Source organism: Papio anubis, chromosome 2 (genome assembly GCF_008728515.1).
Source record: "Papio anubis isolate 15944 chromosome 2, Panubis1.0, whole genome shotgun sequence".
In the NCBI taxonomy this organism is placed as follows: domain Eukaryota; kingdom Metazoa; phylum Chordata; class Mammalia; order Primates; family Cercopithecidae; genus Papio; species Papio anubis.
The window spans coordinates 3,013,121-3,033,849 of NC_044977.1; the positions used below are offsets into that span (position 1 = coordinate 3,013,121).

The window sequence follows — 20,729 nt, forward strand, 5'->3', positions numbered from 1 at the left end:
TCGAATGACCAACCACTCACTGAGCTGGCTGCACTGTCAAGAGGCCTATTTAAAGAACTCTGGAATTAGGATTGTGGATGCTGAAGTAGATACAGAGTCATGATAATGGAATACTGTACTTTTTAAACTTAAAAATATGAAAAAACACAACATAACAACAACAACAACAAAAAACCATTCCTCTCAAGGAAACATATGAGAGAAATTATAACAAATGAAGCAAAACCAAACTGACATTTCATAACTGTTTCGTACAACAGAAAAAAAAGAAACATGATACCATACCAGAATGTTTAACAATTTTGGATCCAAAAAAGTGCATTGGATTTTCATAATTTAATAAATCAGTATGATTGAGTTCCCTGTGCCTTTTTATCCTGTAATTCTTTCTATTACAATATACATGGGAGAAAATTACCCAATTGTAACAAATTCAAAGAAACTGGAAAATTGCCCAAATACATTGTTGGTTGGCAGATCCAAAAGACAAGTCAAAATGATGTTCTAACTTGGCAAATACTGTGCTGCTCTATTGGGTTTAATAGGATTGGGAACGTGCCTCAGCTAACTCCGTTACCTTAGATAACAGTTATAACGTACTACGGAAAATAACGAGAGGCAATTTTATTATGTGTAAATACAATTATCCCTATGATTACACGAAAAAAGTCTAAAATCTAAAACCTTTATCTGGCATGAAGTCCTTTTTAGGGGAAAACACAGAACAACTGTGTTGGAACTAGAATAAATCCTACACTGAAGAAGCGTTCCCATGCCCTGATTTAGGCAATTTATATGAAACTCTACAGTGTTTTTTTTTTTTTTTTTAATGACTTAAAAACTAAATTTCAGAAATTTTCTTTAATTAATCAACTTGAAAATTCTGGATGTTAATGAAAATTATTAAAAGACACGAATGTACAAAGAAAGATTCTAAGTTGCCTGGTTAAAGAAAACTGGTTGCCAGAGTAACTAAATTTTGGAGGCAATAATTTTCAAAGCTGGATCTGTCATGGTCGAAGTTCTATGCACCAAAGATTTCCACAAGCTGGAGTCACACTTTAATTTGTTCCTCATTTGTCATGCAATAAATATTAGTTTTGTGCATGCAAACTAAAGAAAAAGAAAAGAAAAGATAAACAGGAAAGCAATGGAGTGCATTTCCACTCTAATCTTTCAATTCTCTTCTATGTCTTGGTTACTAGGGTGAAGTTTGCAATACCAAGGGGTGAATTAGAAGGCTAGAGTTTGAAACTTGGCAGGAGTATTCTTTATAACTGATTATAATTAAGTCTAATAGAAGGATGGTTTAAATTTGATAGTCTTATCATATTTAGAAACAATCCAACATCTGGGAATATATTCAATGTTCTTTACCCTTACGGTTCTTTGATATTTGTATTTTATTTAGTGTCATCCACACCTCCCCATTCCATCCCAACCCAGTTATTGATGTCATTGTTTCCATATAATTTACAATACAATGCATACTTAACAAAAATAAAGCAATAAAAGAAAAGGATCAGCTCTAGCATCTGCCATATGTCTTTGGGCAAGTTCCTTAAATTCTCTAAGCCTCAGTTTTGTATTGTTTTAAATCCACAAACTAAGCATAATAATACGTTTTTCTAATATCTCAGGAAGGGCATTGTTATGCATATTTACATGGAACAGATAAGGGAGTGCTTGGCTAACTGCAAAAGGCTGACATATATATGTACTGTAGTATCGCTAGTGTCCTCTTTGGTAAAACAACAACAACAAACTATTATGCAAATCAGAGATGAAAGATCTGTCCAGGCACTGGGGCTCACGCCTGTAATCCAGCACTTTGGGTGGCCAAGGAACGTGGACTGCTTAAGCCTAGGAGTTCAAAACCAGTCTGGGTAACATGGCAAAACCCCATCTCCACACACAGAAGAAATTAGCCAGCCATGGTGGCGTGCCCCTGTAGTCCCAGCAACTTGAGAGACGGAGGTGGGAGGATCACCGGAGCCCAGGAGGTTTAAACTGCAGTGGTGGGCTTTGATCAGGCCACTGCACTCCAGCCTGGGTGACAGAGTGAGACCCTGTCTCAAAAAAAAAAAAAAAAAAAAAAAAAAGAAGAGAAATGTTTAGAGTACAATAAAGCAATTTGATGTTTTCAGGTAGAGAAACTAAGGTTTTTGATGTCATGAAGTAGAATAAAATACTCGTAAAATGTTTACACTTACAGACACCAAAGAATGTACTGCATTGATGAGTCAAACCTTAATTTAGAATGAGACAAACCTCATATTCAGGTCTAGGATCTTCTACTGGAATTATCAGAATGAATTATCCAGAAGTAAAATAGGAAGTGTTTAAGAATCAGCAGTGTTTAACAAAGGATTAAATGCAATGACTTTGGAGTCAGAAAATGTTAGTGCCATACAATGGAAATGTTCCATATCTACTCTTTCTAATATATTAGCCAATAGCTCCAAGTAGCTAGAGTAATTGGGGAATTGGATATGCAATTTTATTTCATTTTAAGTAATTTAAATTCAAATTTAAATAGCCCCATATGGTAAGTAGCTACCTTATCGGAGATGTAAACATGTTAGTTCTGCTACTTATCATTGTAATTTGGGTACACATCTTCACATTCACTGCCTCAGATTCCTCACTGGTAAAATATGGTTAGATCTGAAATTGTTAATGTGTGAAAAGTTTCTAGTATAGTGCCTGGCCCTATGTAAGCTTCTCCTATAGCTTGTTATTAGTCACGGTAGCTCATTATTGTCAGTATAAAAATAATAGTGGTGGAGGCAGTGATGGTATAAGCAGTGTAACAGGTACAACAGGAGGTGTAAACCTGCTGCAATATTTATATATTATAAAATATATAAAATAAAATATATTAAGAATACATTTAAAATATATTATAAAATATATAAAATAAAATGTATAATACATAAGTTATATATAATATATAATATATATATATTTTATATCTATTTTACAGCAGGGTTATACAAGTTTATAAAAGTTTAGTTATCTTTTCCCCACATTTAAGGAAAGACTTCAAAACCCCTCCAAAATAAGGGTATATAATCAGATTGTAGTAATTTGTCACCTCAAAGTAATGATCATGAGGTCTATGTTAATATACATAAATATACTTACGAAATACTTTTAAGTGAAAAAGAAAATAATATACACACATTGATTAGTTCATGTACAAAAGTCACATTTATACGCCAATATGCATCACAGATAAAGAACGTAATTTTCATCCACTTACAAAGTACAAACGTCGTATCTTGGAAATGTATAAATTTGGCTATAAAATATTATTATTCCATTTTAGAAATCAGGGAACTGAAACTCTAGAAGTCCAAGTGACTTGTCCAAATCAAGTATTAACTGGCAAATCACTTTTCTAGATAAAATATAACACTCTATGCACTATGTATCTATGCATTTTGTGAGATGAACACAAATGACTTTAAATTTTATACATTATGTAGTAATCATTAACTTTGTTTTCTTACGCTCTAATACTATAATAAAGAGAAGAAAGATGTTCAGTTAAATAGAAGACATGAATTTGTATGTTTCTGAGTCAAATGCTATTAGAGATAGACCACAGCTACAGTCAACACAACATTTTAAAGGCAGCTGCTACTTCCGTGCTTCATGTTTTATTCTGCCTTTGTCTTTGCTCTGTTTGCAGACAGTAAAGAAGGTCAAGAAGCTAAAGACAAATAGTATCCCCAAGTACTCTGCCTACTAGCAATCCTCTGGACTTGCTAATGTATAAATATTGCTATTTCCAGCACTGGCAATAATTCTAGTTTTACCCATGAAGAATGAGACCACAGTGTTAAGTTGTTTTCACAATATCAATAAGCTCCAAAATAAAGCAAACAAAACTTTAAAAACAGTGCAAAAATAGCAAACACAAAATCACCTTAAAACCCCCAGAGTTTGCAGGGTGAAACAGAACATTTACTGTTGAACTGGCTAGTAGGGATGAATCCTAAATTCACAGATATTTAGAGATTTTGTTTTTTATAGTTTAATAAAAGGTCTACGCATGATCTAGTCTCACAAATACAAGCAATTTGTGATAATGTCATGCCAGTCGGCACATAAAAACCTTTGCTTTAAATTATAAAAATTGGTGATATTTGAGACTACTTTAGCATAGCTTTCTAAAATCTTTTTAAATGTATACCTATATATAAGTCGCTTTACAAAGTTGCAATTATTAATGTATGTGCCATTCTATGTTCTAATGTCTCTATATATTGGTTATAGCAGTCATTATCAAATTCACTATATGGCTTTCACAATCATTATTTAATGGCTGTAATGTACTTAGACATTATAAAAATATTTTATGTCATTCTAGCTTATTGGAGCCAGTACATGTGTAATATGTATCATATACAGGGGTAAGAATTTGAGCTTTTGAGAGAGACAATCCCAGTGTTGAATTCTCACTTAACCAAAAGCTAGTTGTTCTTCCTTTTTTCTTTGTTTCATCCACTCATTAAAAAAAAAATCTATTGAGCATTTGGCACATGAGAGATCTTGGCTGGATACTAGCAAGCACTGGACTAGAGAAACACAGGTCCTGCCTTCATGGAATTCAATGTCTTATGAAGAACATAGGAAAATAAACAGAACACAGAAAAATATAGGATGCAATCTATGTATGTACTGCAGGGGCTGGAGGATGGAACCTGAATTTGAAGAGTTAGGGAATGCTTCTTGAAGGAAATGAAGTTTCACGTTGGTGGAAACAACGTGCAGAAGACTTAAGATGGAGAAGCACGGCAAGCACAATGATTAGGGCACGTGAGCAACACAGTATTCAGAACTGAGCCTGCAGTGAGGGCAGATAATGAATGGTAAAGCCATTAAGGAATATACACTTACCCTGAGAACACTAGAAAAGAAAATAATGAAACTGATGTTTTAACAAATTCCTCCAGAACTTCTTGAAATTCAAAGATATCTACAAAAGTCCTAGCCAACACTGTATCTGGTGGTAAAATATTAAATTATTTCCCCCTGATGTTAGGATCAAGAAAAATATATCCATTATTGCCAATTCTGCTCACGATATTGGAGGTCAGAGGCAATGTAGGACAAGTAAAAGAAATAAAAGGTATAAATATTGAAAGAAAGACGTAAAACTTTTTATGTGCAGCTGACACATTTTGTACATAAAAATTTCAAAATAATCTACCTACAAACTATTAAAAATGAGTGAATTTAGCAAAGTTGCTGGACACAAGGTTAATATAAAAAAGTCAATTGTACATTCAAGCACTTGCCTCATACAATTCAATAATAAAATTATATTATTATAATTTTATTCCTATATATTAAAGAGAATATACATGATTTTTGATGTGACTGTGTACATATTTTTGATATGATGGCATGTGTATACATATATAAATATATATATTCATATTCATCAAAATCATGAAACACCTTAAAATATCTGCAAAGCCTTTACTCTTGAAACTCCAAAGCATTGCTGAGAGAAATTAAAGACCTAAATAATTGAGAGATATTTGTAGGATATATACTGATTCCCTGAATGGACTCAGATTAAGATGTTAATTCTTAAGTTATTCAACAATTTAAATAAAAACAAAATTAAATATTCAGATTTTTTGTTTGTTTAGGGAGTGGGTGTGTACATTTGATTTTCACAAGTTTATTTTAAAATTTGTAAGAAAATGTGGATGATCTTCAATAGCAAACCCAAAACAAGCAAAGAAAGGCGGAGACTTTTACTACCAGTTTTTAAGACTTAGTATAAAGCTACAATAATTAACAACATATGGGCCGGGCGTGGTGGCTCATACCTGTAATCCTAGCATTTTGGGTGGCATGAAATAGAATAAACAGACCAGAAATAGGCCTACAAATCTATGCTTATTGGAATTGTGACAAGACGCCACTGCAATTCAGTGGAGGAAGGAGAGTCTTTCCAGTAAGTTATGCCGAATTATCAGTTTTCATATGGGGGAAATGAAAAGAATTTTGACTTTGAAACATACCATATACAAAAATTAACCAAGATAGATAAAAAATTTGCATCTCAAAGGTGTAAATAATAAAACTTCTAGAAGAAGACATAGAAGAACATTTTCATGGCCTCAAAGTAGGACAGAACAGTAAAAGCACTAATCATAAAAAAATTGGTTTTCAGCAAAATTAACTACTTAATCCCTAAAGCCATCATTAAGAGAATGACCAGGAAGAAATATTTCCTATATATATATAGAGAGAGAATAAAACATATTTATGTGTGTTTTTTTCTTCTTCTTTCATCTTCTTCTCAAATTATCACTACTGTCCATCTTACAGTTTGGAGATTTTGTTCAGCACTGTGTCTTTATAATAGGTTTGGCATTAATTGAGCGTGTTTAGGGGAGTTGACAGAATAAAATCACATTAAAGAAAACTTGTTCACTATTGTAAGTGTGAGCTTTTAGATTTTGGACTTATGATCTAAAAATTCATCGTATCTCCTCAATTATAGAGGAAAGCGAAGAGATGGCAATTTACACTAAGATATTACAAAATATTTTTTTGTTTTCCAAAACATAGATATATTCCTATATGCAGCCATTTAGTATAAACTTCTCCTTAGATAATTGCTATGCTTTTATGAATCTGACTGAATGCTACGAATTTATCAAACATTTAGGTTAAAATAAGAATAATTTTGAATTTATTGTATCAACACTCTTTTAGGTTTTGCACTAAAATAGCCATAAAAAGGTATAAAGTTGGGAATAAATATATCTACGGGCACCCTCTGTGGATCCTAAGCCAAACTTGGACATCTTGAAATAAAATGTTGTACACGTTACCATCTGTAACTTCCAAATATGCCTTTGTGATGATGCTTCCAGCAACATTTAAAGTCTGGCAGATGTAGTAACCAACATCAGATCGCTGGACATTAGTAATTGTGAGGTCACCAGTCTGGGAGACTGAAAACCGGCTGGATGACTGTGGTGGTTGATACGAGAAGAGCAGATTCTAAACCCAGAAATTGGGATGGAGGAAAATAAAAATAGGTTGTTAGGTTCCAGTATTTTGGCATTTATACATTTACATTTAAAAACATACATATAAAAGTATACATACACATATGCATATTTATCTCTATATATACATATGCAAAAATAAGCTAAATATGCTTCCATCACATGCCCACATATATACACATCCATGCACGTAAATATCTACATATGTACACATATACACATACAATGTTTAATAATCTAACCTCGTATAGGATCATTTGAAAATTTAAGTAACTCTCAAGATTGATATATATGTTTCTATCTGTTTTTAAGCAATACTAGATATGTAAGAATATTAACTATCACTGTAGTAAAAAATGTTGACCTATTTAGCAAAACAAAGACAAAAGTCTTGCTTCACCTATCTATGACTACTAGGATTATTAATCCTAAAACCTTTAATATATTCAAGAATTAATATGTAAACAAATTCTGACAAATTAAAATCAAGGATACGATACCATTTTGGCACCACAATAAGCATTTCTGTTAGCTATCCATTGTAAAAGTTCAGTAACCTATACCAAACTTTTAACACATATCTTGTTTTTCTTGTTAATTGGTGAGAAAATCCTGTTATGGATTTTCTAAAATTCCTATGTTGAATTTAATTAAAACATCATGCTTCTTAGAGTTAGGGTATATGTCACATAAAATAACAGATCATGTTACTGAATTTCGTGAAATAAAAAATAGTAACATTTTCCCTACCACAACAAAATTAATTCTTTTAAAAAGTTTTGGTGCCTTTTAATATACGTTATTTTATAAAGGTTTAACTACTATTCCATGGATATATGTACAATGACAACATTTTAGGAAAAAGTGAGTTGGAATATTGAACAAAACCTAAATTATTTGGAAATTTGATCCAATGTTTAAATAACTTAAATGAATCATCAAAATACTACTCCTTTAAGAAGACGTTCCAGTGGATTTACTATTACTGCTACAAAGATTTCCTTCTAAAATGCACTAAAATTCTTCCTGCCCTATTGAAATATTTCATTCTTTCTTGTCTATAATTTGATTTCAGCAAATTTAGTTCTTTGAGGCCAAATGGAATGTGTTAGAACCTACCAAGTTACTAGAATTCAAATATGGGCCTATATACGATAATCAAATCAATATTTGGCTACCAAAGTGGAAGAAAAGGTGAACTTGATGGCATTCCCTACCAAATATTAAATGCAGTCAGTAAATGACCTGTTTTTTATAAGAACACATTAGAAGCAAGACCATGAAACAAACACCCATGATTGATTTAAGCAAAATAAAAAAAGGTCAGGAATAAGTGTTAAACATGAATGAGAATTGTTTATTTACACATATCAGAAGCAAGTAGAGGGAAACGTTCTGCTTTGTATACTTATTTTCTGAGACAGTGTCTCGCTCTTTCACCCAGGCTGGAGTGCAGTGATGCAATCACAGCTCACTGCAGCCTCTACCTCAGGGACTCCAGTGATCCTCCTGCCCCAGCCTCTGGAGGAGCTGGGACTAGAAACACTCACCACCATGCCCCACTAGCTGTTTATTTTTAATGTTTTGCAGAGATGAGGGCTCACTATATTGCCTAGGCTAGTCTCAAACTCCTGAGGTCAAGTGATCCTCCTGCCCAAGCCTCCCAAAGTGCTGACATTACAAGCATGAGTCACTGTGCCCAGTCACGTTTTTGTTTTACTGAAGAAGGCTAATCATTAAGAGATGAGACAAAAAGATATTTTAAACTCTTCTAAGATTTCCTGTTTATTAAACTGAAGTCCAATAATGAACTTAAGAGTTTAAAAGAGTATAAATTTCTGTATTTCAGTTTCCATACATATACAAAATTGAAGTTCATAAAAGAGAGTTAGATTTTATAGCAAATGTTGACTGCATGTGATAGTTTTCAACACATTTGAATATAACAAATTATATTTAACACACCATCTCTGTTAAAGATAATTTCATATAGGTTAATGATTCAGAAGGCAGTTCAGACTCCTGAAGCTTTCAGAGAAATCACTGAATAATTATCATCTGTTTTAAATGTACATAAATCTCTTTTAATATATAATTCCAGATACCTGAATAATACAAATAATAATTAATTGGATAATATTGAGAAAAAAGTGTTTTTCTTTTTAATGTGGCTGAGCTACAAATAAAGGTAAACTTTATATACTATCTTGTGTACCAAAACTAGGTAGAGAAAATTGCTTTCAGAATTCAAGCAGTAAAGAAAATTTTGTCTTCCTTCTCATTGCTAAAATTTTCTGGGCACTCAAGAGATTTCCCAGTTCTCTTAACGTGACAGCTGCATGACTAAGTAATATGTTGGTTTCTCTTCTCATACATCCTGGCAACCATCTTTGCTGATTTAAAAAAAATTAGGAAAAGGTTGTACCTGGCTCCCCTCTCTCCTCCAAAAAATAGCTGGTTGAGGATTTCCAGTTGCTTCACACTGAAAAGTTACAGTCCGTCCCAAGGCAACAACCTGGTCACGGGGTTTCACGACAAAATGTGGAGGTTCTAAAGGAGATGAAACAAATTACACTGAATTAAAAGCATGTAGTTATTGTCCTAATTGAGACAATCACTTATATTCTAAGTGCTGCTGTTATTTTATACAGCATGTTATGTAAAACAGTAATGATATACCAATTCTTGTCCTTAATTTGAAACTAAAATGTTAGGTTCATGGTTAGAGAATGAAACCGAGTTGTTATATGAAGTTTTTTATTACCTGACCTTCTAAGATTAACCCACATATTGAAAAGAATTCTAAAGCTACAATTTGACCCTCTACATTCTAAGTATACCTGAATTTTTTATGAATAAATATTATCTTTTCTCCTTTAGATCTGCTTAAAGGTGAATGAGTTTTAATCATACACAAAAGGATCTCCTGATGCAGGAAGGTCTTAAAATTACTTTAACTCAAAATCTCCTGAAATGCTACCATGCAAATTATAACCATTTAAAATCTTCAGTCCAATTATTTGAATAGAAATGAATTTAAAGCAAGAGTGGAGTGCAATGCCTCTTTCATTTACATAGGCAAGGGCATGTTCAAACAGAATATATATGGAAATGAGGGCAAATTTGAAACATCTGCTCATCCTGACATTATAAATACTGCCGGCTTTGTCCAAACTGTTTGATTTAGACCGATTTAAATGGCTACTTCATCCAGCAGTAAATAGTGTCAGAAAATTGTGTCAATTGCATGGAATACGATGGTAGTTGAAAACGTTAGGTGTGCTGATGGAGTCACTTCTGGGAAAAGAAAAGGTATTTGCTTTTGGGCTGAGCTTTGGGCTTGGAAAAATGTGCACAGAATGTAAATCTTTTTACCTACTGTTTACACTTTTCAAATCCATTTCTTATCAGCTGTCTGAAACACCTAATTATTCTCCTCTCTTGTCTCAGTTTCAATTGAAGTGAACAAATGCTTCAAGCGACATTTAATAGTTTCTACAGGACAGGGTTTGTCTACTCTACTTTTTAAGACTTTTACACTATTTCTAACCTTCTCTTTAAAAGTATGTTGAGTTACTTAAATCCATCACTTAGGGAAACTCCTTAATGTGAATATGAATCAAATTATATTCAGATTATGTTCACAAATGTCATCAGTCTGCTCACAAGAATATAATTTCTTTGCTAATGAAGGTCAGTATTGAAAAAGATACTTTTCTGTGACTTACAATTTCTTGATCAGTTGCATTTAATATACAGATATATGTAAAATATATTTTAATACATATAAAATATATAAAGTTATAGATTTTATAAATTTATAAATTTTAATAAAATAGCTGAAATGTCCCTAAATCTGGGTATTTGAATTTACAGGTCATAAAGAAATGTTAAAAGCTACTTAATATGCATATTAAAAACATGTATATATTTCAAATATAAAGCCCCTTTTAAAAAAAAGTACATGTAGAACGACTTGATGATTGCATGGTGGCAAAATTGAAGAAAGTAATTAGAACTCCTAGCTCCTAGATTAGTGTTCCTTTTTCTCTACTCTTTTTTTAAAAATTGAGGTTGAGTAGAAATTATAACATTTGACTAGAAAATTATAGGAGACCTGAAAAATCAGGTCAAAGGCTTTCAAACATCCTCTAACTTATAGGGAAGAAAATACAAAGTTAGGAAATATAGTTTAAGTTCAATTTGGTAACACTGAAGTTCTAGCTTATAATTTTTTTAAAACTGTGATTGTAATTGAATGGCTTACTCATGAATTTAGCAAACACTATCATTATCCAGGTATAATAATAGGCAAGTGCATCACTGCTCGGGGATTTTCCTCCAGTACAAATCCATACAGGAGCATTCTATTCCTTAATCAAGGGCTGGAGTAATTGATGTCAAAATCAGACCAAGACATTGAAAGGACTGACTGGATAATAAACTAAATTCAGACTGGAGTTTGGTTTGCTTCAGCGAAAGAAATCCAAGTGATTAATTAGATGAAGGGGTGCATATGACTTTTCAATATGCAGGGAATTTGAGTAGGAAAATATAAATGTTCAAACCACTTAGTTAAGTAAAAAACTTCGGGTGGTCTCTTTCCTAAATCTCAGAAGCATGTTTAAGAATGTGTGCCAGAATCTATGTTTCTTTTATAAAATGCCAGTTCTCCTCAGACCTCAAAGACTTACTCGAGAACAAGGAATACAAACCCTTATGCTAACTACACTCATCCTGAAGCAATCCTTCCACACAGGATATTTGCCTGGAAACAAATTTACTGTATTTTGTAGGCATATTCTGAAGCCAACATCAACAGTGACATCAGCCACAAGATATGTCTTAGAAATATAACTTTTAAAAACCCTCTTCTACATGTGTTTTTAAATATCAGTTGTAGTAGACGTATCTCTAAGAAAAAAAATTTAATGGCCTAAATATGTTTCTATCTATCAATCTGTCATTGTTATCTATCTATTTAGATTGAGAAGGCCATTCATTAAAGGTGCCCACTTAATGTTTATGATGAAAGTTTGGAATGTTTTTTGAAAGCTACAACTTTAATTTAAATTTGCCATAATCAAAAATACGTAATCATATTACCAAGATCATTTATGTTCAGGGATGAAAATTTGGAAAATTAGACAAAAGGGAAGAAAAGAAAACCTACCCATACTTCTGCCACAGAAATTGGGTCATACTATTAAAAAATCATTTTAAGGACTGTTTAATAAACAATAAGCAAATTACCTTTAATTACGGAACCAATCTCAGTTGTTTTAAATTTAGATTATATCTAATTTTCACTGTTAAAAAATAATGGTAATGTGAACATCCTTCTGACAAGTATAATCAAAATTATTTGCTAGCTGTAGAGTTACAAGGTCTGAAAATATGCAAAGATCCAGGATGTATTAACAAGTATAGCTAAATCATGCTCAGGAATGTTTTTAATCAGCTGATACTTTCACTAACAGCCTACAAATAGCGTTTTTTCCCAACCTCACAAACATCGAGCATTAACATCTTTGCCAAACAAACAACAGATTCTCCTCTTAATTAACAATTTTCGATTCGAAATGTTAAAACATTTTTCTTCACACTATCTTGTCATTGATATCTGATTTGTTGTGGATATTGTGCTCATGAACTCAGATTTTCTTTCTGATTTCTAAGAACTGTTGATAGGCCACAATTTTAGTCATTTCTCCTATATGTTGCAAATATATTTTCCCATTTTATTAATAGTCTTTCTAGTCTATTTAGGTATTTTTGTTATTGTATCAATAATACAGATTATATAATATATAATAAATTATATAAATATTCAACTTAATTATCCTGTGCTTTTATATCTTCATTATTTTATGTTTATATCTCATCCTTTACATGTATTTTTGTAAGGTATCACATAGAAACCTATTTTTTCAAATCCAGATATTACATTATTATTGAACATTCCATCCTATCTGTATTACTATGAAAAGTCACTTTTATAATATTATTGGAATTTTTTGTTTTTTTCTTTTTCTGAGGCGGGGTCTCACTCTGTTGCCCAGGCTGGAGTGCAGTGGTGCCATCTAGGTTCACCGCAACCTCTGCCTCCCAGGTTCAAGCAATTCTCCTGCCTCAGCCTCCCGAGTAGCTGGGATTACAGGCGTGCACCGCCACGCCTAATTTTTGTATTTTTTTGGTAGAGACGGGGTTTTGCAACGTTGGACATGTTGCTCTTGAACTCTTGGCCTCAAATGATTCAACCGCCTCAGCCTTCCAAAGTGCTGGGATTACAGGTGTGAGCCACCATGCCAGACCTATTGTAAGTTTTTAACTTAAAAACAGTGAGAGAGAGTCTTTAGGGTCAAAGTTATTCTCTGGCATACTCTTTTGCATATTCATGTAAAATTATCTAAAAATTGCTTTCTAGTGACCTTATAAAATGATTGGACCTTCCTCCAAGGTAAGCACTTAGAAACTTGATGGCTCATTTATTTATATGGGGAGAAATGTTTATCAAAGTACATTTTGATAAACTTTGGACACATCTTGGGATTATTTCCTACACAAAATGAAATGAATCTGACATACAGAAATGAAAACGAGTGCAAACAGTCCTAAGTGCAAGGCTGTTACTCACCAACAGGACTTTTAATGACTGTTATAGAGCAATAGTTATAAAAACTCAGACAGACATATGTGAATTCACAAATATATTTTGAACCAAAAGAACCTAAATCATTCTCTGCATGTATTTTTGTTTAATCTTATATAAATTGGAACAGTACTTAACCAAGATACAATCCTATCACTTATTTCGGGAGAGAAAAAATAAAAGGATACAGATCACACAACATTTAATTTAATAAGATATAAAGTTAGCAACCCCATTACCTTCACTCTTTGTCACAGTTACCCATACTTCCTGCAGACTTTACTCTGTGCAGTCTGTCTTTGTGGCCAATGACAAGTGAAACATGGAGGCTGATTGGTTGAAGGACATGGAAGGGTATGGATGGAAAGGGGAAGAGAAGTTCCAGTCACAGTGACACGGTGATTAGAAGATGGCCAATAAAATGTCAACTTACCAGACCCAACTAAAACAAAACAAAAAAAGAAAACATGGAATAAATAAAAATAAGGAAACATAAAATGAAACAGAAAAGTAATAAGATTTGACTTAACAATGATTCTTCTCTTAAGATAAAGAACATGTTAATATTTGAATATATGGCTCACACTGTCCATGAATGAGTATTTGTTAGCATTTTAGGTATAATCATGAATAGTTTAAGAAAAATAGAAATGAAGCTTAAATTCTCTACTATGATTAAATGGCAGAGCTACAATGGATGAGAGCTATAAAATTATAAAACATTTTAAAATAACTTTACATGTTGCTACCAGATGACAGGTTAGAGAACTAATATCTAATGGGTTTAAAAACATTATAAATCTTAGATGCTAAAACTACACAGAAACCAAAAATTGAGCATTTTAGAAAAAAGAATGTTAAGTCCCACAACTCATCATCAGTTCAATTTTTAAAAGGTGTATACTGCCAACGATATTCTATGAAACTGAAATCCATGCTTCTCATACTCAAATAAGCATGAGTCACCCTGAGAGCTGGTTAAGATACAGATTATGATTCTACAGGTTAGGGGTGTGACCGGAGATTTTGCATTTCTAACAAGCATCCAAGTTTTGCTGGCCCATGACCATAAATTGAATAGCAAGCCTTTAAAAAGGTGCTGCATTTAAATTCTTGCATATTTTTTAATTGAGATAGTGCATACAAAAAAGTGAATAAATTATGAGAACTAAGAAAACTTTATAATCTTATCTATAAATCATAATTACATTTTCTGTTTTTAATGTTGAAACATTAGGCATCTTATTAGAGACAGCTCAAATAATATATATTTAAAAACTGGAAATGGTTATTTTGTTTCTGTTTTATAAGCAAATATAATTACTGTCATGTCAAATGCAGAACTTTTTCATAATAGTCCCAGTAGAAATCTACAATATATTTTACTCAAATAAATAACTTCCATAGCTTTCGGCAAATCAAAATTAATTAGACCTGATACATATTCCTATAGTTTAAATAAATGCTAAAGAATGTTGTTAAGTGGTACAGTTATAAAACAAAGATAAAATTTCTCTTGCATACTTTTGTACCATACACAAAATTTAAAGTCAATTTAGAAACGTTTTTAATTCACACATTCCCTTCAACAGGAGTAAAATAATGTCTTTATTTTTCATTACAGAGAAAAAAAAAAACTAAGCATAATTTTTCACTCACTCAAGTTAGAAAAGTTAAAAAGAAATTTTCTCATTTACACAGGCTTAATGTTTATTATAGCATCTCCACTTATGCCACCCAGACTCAAAAACACAGAATGGATAGAATGTGGTTACATTTCTTGACACCTTATAGATGATGTGTTTTAAATGACAGTAAGAAATATTTAGGCACTACAAAAGAGAGGACCTGACAAACTGTAACAACAGAATTTTGCTTTGAGATAACAAAAAGTTACAGGATTATCTTTTGGATTAATCTGTGAAAATAAATTTGATCCCATTAGACTGAAGCAGTTAAAATAAATCCTTAAAGTCAGAAAAGTAGAGAAATGACTCCTAAATGTTTTCATGTATTTTCAGTAATTTAAAATTCCTAAAACATTTCAAAAATGTATATTAAAAACAACAAAAAAAATTATTGGAAATCACATAATTTAAAATTTTTAAAGCACCCTTTTCTTGCTTATAGTTTTTACTAGCACTCAACCCACAGGAGTAGAATCCTTTTATTAATTAAAATCCAATGGGTTTAAGAACTTTAGACTAATGTATTTGCATATCACGTCAATGACAGATGATAACTGAAAAATATTTTAGGCCAGGTGTGGTGGCTCACGCCCGTAATCCCAGCACTTTGGGAGGCCGAGGCAGGTGCATCATGAGGTCAGGAGATTGAGACCATCTTGGCTAACACAGTGAAACCCCATCTCTACTAAAATTACAAAAAATTAGTTGGGCGTGGTGGCACACACCTGTAGTCCCAGCTACTTGGGAGGCCGAGGCAGGGGAATCGCTTGAACCTGGGAAGTGGAGGTTGCAGTGAGCCAAGATTGCACCACCGCACTCCAGCCTGGGGGACAGAGCAAGACTCTGTCTAAAAAAAAAAAAGAAAAGAAAAGAAAAAAAGAAAAACATTTTATAGCCTATTAAGGATCTTAAAAGTTATCTAATAACATAATGTAACATAGAAGCTTCTAAAACATCAGAGGTTTTGGAGAGGAGTCTATCTTGAATGGTCATTTAAGTTTTTAACAACTTTGATTATCAAGAAATGAATCCTCTTATCTAAAGGAAAGACTGTCTGTTCAGAATTTAACCCCCCTTTCATTTGTTCTACTTTCAGTAAACAAACAGAAGTCATTAATATGGACTATATAAAATCCTTTCACTCACTTGAAAAAAATTACCATCCCTAACTTTCTCTGCTAAAGAATAAATTATAGGAATTTATGTAAGTTTTCCCCAGATTTCTCCTTTCTCTACATTTCTCCAAAGGTCAGGTAATAGGATTTCCTTTCCATACAGAGAATATGGTCCTTTCTATGAAACAGGCAGATTTTAATTATTGTCGTATTGGACATGGCACAAAGAATCAGGGGAAAAAAAAAAAAAAAAGCAGAGTAACTTGGAACCTGTTCATTCATTATCTTCTAACATTCGGCATTTATGGGAGGCTGCACTCCAACCTTTCTCATAGACTTTCTCAACTTCATTCCTTTCTGCTTTTAAGGTTGCAGGCACCTGTATGCCAAGTCCCTTTCCTTGCTAAGAGAGGGGAAATGCCCGTCCGTTTCTGTCTCTAATAAAACTATAAAATGTGGGCACTGGAAGTGACCTTAGAACTTATCAGTCCAAACTTATTTTGCATGAGAAAATAGAAAATCTAAATTGTTAAAGAACTTTCTCAAGGTCACAGGCGGTTCACCATAGACTGGCTTCTAGGCCTCCTGACAATATCCAACTCTCTGTACAAATTTTCCTACTGGTCAATCAGTTAGTGGTGAAGAATACGCAATAGGATACAAAATACTTTTGATTTCAGAAGAACATGCAATAGGATACAAAATATGTTTGATTTTAGAAGAATACGCAATAGGATACAAAATACATTTGATTTTACATTTAAACTGCCACAAATAGTAGTTTAACTTAAAATCATTACTACCAAAATCATTACTACATGCATATACATAAACTGGTTTTAAAGAATTCTTCATGATGGTAAAAATATTTTAAGAATATTCAGCTAGAGTTTTAAAAAGACCTGGAAACTAACAGGTAATAACACAGACTTAATGCTGCTTGAAAAATTTATTTTTGCAATTAAAAAGTACTGCAATCATTTTTAAGGGTAAATCAATTTTAATTATTTCATCACTTGAAATCTTTATATGTTGAACAAAATATCCATCTTTTTTGAAACATCAAAACAGTATATTTTGACAAGAATCCCCTCTTCGTCTCTCTCTGTCACACACACACACACACACACACACACACACAGACACACACACACAGCCACTACCATTTAGAATAAAATACTTTCTTCCTTTATGAATGTGATATCATAGTGTTGTAAATTATTTATTTGTTTTGAAATCTTTTGTATACTAAGAATATACATTGCTCACACAGTAATCTTTAGGTATAAGTAAGATAAGAAGAGAGAAAGGAAGTCAAAGAAAGGAAGGAAGGAAATAAAGGAAAGAGGGAGGGAGGGAGGCAGGGGGGAGGGAGGGAAGGAGGAAGAAGATTCCTCTTTTATCTTCTATCTGCTTGTCACATTCAGGAGACATGTGTATGGGTCAGAAAGATGATAAATGTTTGGAAAAACATTATACAGAGTTTGGAGGAGAAGACCTTTTTCATCTAAAGAAAATAAGTTAGTTGAATAGATACTTAAGAAGTCTTCAGATTATGTCTAATAAGTATGGGGACCAGCCAATTTTTATAACTACCAAGGCCAGAAGAAAAGATGATAATGGGCCTAAATAATAGCATGAACAATGTAAAGAAAGTCTAGAAACGAAGCAGTTAACAGAAAAGGTCACTGAACCATGAATTGGTTGCCAACTATGATGTCTCTAGAGGTCTTTTAAAATAGGATTTATTTCCATTAGGCCACAACAGTTTAGATATAACCGTGTCTGGCAGAGGGAGAGAGAAATTGAATCTTAAAGTGCTTTCTGTGCTATGATTTTAATTGTATGGACATTCAGAAACATTTAATTTTAAAAAAATATAATGACAGAAGATTGCTACAGTATTTAGGTCTAAAATAACTTAAGTATTACAAACTCCTAGATTGACTCTATAGAATATGTTATTGTAAAGTGAATGTATCTACAATAGGACCAATCCTATTAGTAAATATCAGAGAACAGCTGCTTTTTTTAATGGGCTAAAAATGAAATCATCTCAACTTTGGAATTCTTCTGCTAATTCATAGATATAAGTTTTCACTGCTAGTAGCTAAATTCTAATGAATCCTTAAATTGAGGTGATTTTTCCCCCATTCTCATCTATAGTACTTTTTGAATGCAGAGCTCAGTTAACACATCTGATGCACTAGAATTGTAAACACCACATTCCAGAGAATATGAACGGAGTAAGGTAGTGAGTTAAATAAAAACTTTTGGAAGAAACACATTTCTATTCAAATACAAGAGCCCAAATTCTCAAGTAGTAAAGCTATCTATATTTGAATTGACAAAATCCAGTCACTGGTATGTTGGAAAAATTATATACATAGATACTCATGAATGACAATATCTCTAACAATTAAAAACTCTCAGGATATTTTAATACTAGGTATGATTTCTTTTGGGGGAAAAGATTGAGTTTAACTTAAAAGCCTGTCATTATGTCTTTCAACTTTTGAGACATAAAAATAAAGAGATAAAGGAGGCCATTTTTAGAATATATTTAATGGATACATAAAATACTATGAACTTTTCACCTCCACTTAAATATCTCTCATTATTCTGTAGAACAATGGTTCTGGAGACAATTTTTGCTGTCACAACTGATGTGGGAAGACGGTGAAGGCAGAGAGCTACTAGCATTTAGTGGACAGAGGCCAATGATACCGATAAACATCCTACAAGGCCCAAGACAACCTCCCAAAACAAAGAATGATGTAGCACAAAATGTCAGCAGTGCCAGGATTCAGAAGCCCAGCTGCAGATGAGCTATTCAACTTAAAGCTTATCAGAACACTAACATCTATTTATTTCACCCCATATATACAAAGTACCTTGCACAACGCCTGACATATCACAGGTACTGAGAAAAGGTTAGTACTCTTTCTCCTATTCTTCCCTTCTAAAAATACTGTTACTTTCCCAAAAAGCAGTTAATACACGTTGGTAGTTACTTGTCTACTAAGGAATCCACAATTCAAATGCAACCACACAGCAATCTATGACAATGTGCACATCACCCAGCACATATCTTAGGACTATAATTTTGACGGTAATATTCCCTAGGTCCACTTAGAAAGCCAGAAACCTACATCTTTCCTGTCTTTCCTCCTGGAAATACACAGTCAACCACCAAATTCCATAGTGTTTATCCTGTAACCATTTATCCAATCCATCTACCTCCTTCTATCTTTATTGCCACCATTCTGGCCCAAGCTATCCAACAGCACTCACTTGAACTACTATTTTGGTCTTTTCCAGTCCAGTCTTATGATGTAGCCAGAGTGATTAAAACAAAATAAAAGGCCAGGGGCAGTGGCTCATGTGCTTAACACTGTAATCCTAACACTTTGGGAGGCTGAGGCGGGTGGATCACCTTGAGGTCAGGAGTTCGAAACCAGTCTGGCCAACACGGGGAAACCTCATCTCTACCAAAAATACAAAAAAAAGAAAAAAAAAATAGCCAGGGTGGTGGTGGGTGCCTGTAAGTCCAGCTACTTGGGAGGCTGAGGTAGGAGAATTGCTTGAACCTGGGGGGCGGAGGTTGCAGTGAGTCGAGATCATGCCACTGTGCTCCAGCCTGGGTGACAGAGCAAGACTCCGTCTCAAAGTAATAATAATAATAATAATATAATTACACTTTATTTTTGTGTTTTGTTTATTGCTTAAAGTCCTTCAGCAAGGTCTCATTACTTTTAAAATAGAAAACGAAATTCTTAATGTGGCCTTGCTGTGTAACAATTCAGTGTCTTCTCCTGTCACCTCTTCTCCCTCTCCCTGACCTCGCCCTGCTGGCCTTCTTTCAGTCCTTGAGTACACCACACACCCTGCTGCCTCTGGTTCTGTTTATACTGTGCCCTGGGATCTTCCCCTTTCACCCATGTGATTACTATTCAGTAGTTAGAGCTCAGTTAAAAAAATACTTTTTCAAGAAATTATCTCTAAATTTGAACTAAATCATATCAGAATGCTACGTATTTTCATAGCAACCTTAATTTGCCTCTCAGAGCACATATTGTAGTTAAAATTACACATTTGTGTGATTGTTTTGTGTTTCTCTGAAATTAGCCCGTGTGCTCCCCGTGAGCAAGTATTTGCTCATTTTTTTGCCATTATTTCTCCAGAACTTCTCAAGGTGATGCTGTTACTCACATTTTAAATATCGGCT

The 20,729-nt window shown here is 33.2% G+C and overlaps 1 protein-coding gene across 11 annotated transcripts in view; it reads right to left on the bottom strand.

Annotated features, from left to right (window-relative positions):
* ROBO1 (roundabout guidance receptor 1) overlaps positions 1-20,729 on the bottom strand; it is a 1,151,573-nt gene that overhangs the window by 74,731 nt on the left and 1,056,113 nt on the right. For 9 of the 11 annotated variants that reach the window (XM_021932690.2, XM_021932679.2, XM_021932688.2 and 6 more), the window contains 3 exons: positions 14,132-14,140; positions 9,472-9,596; positions 6,867-7,038 (listed from right to left, as the gene is read on the bottom strand). In XM_021932690.2, coding sequence (XP_021788382.1) covers positions 6,867-7,038; positions 9,472-9,596; positions 14,132-14,140 — 306 coding nt within the window. The remainder of the gene's footprint in view (positions 1-6,866; positions 7,039-9,471; positions 9,597-14,131; positions 14,141-20,729) is intronic. The other 2 variants (XM_021932676.2, XM_021932681.2) reach the window with 1 other exon arrangement.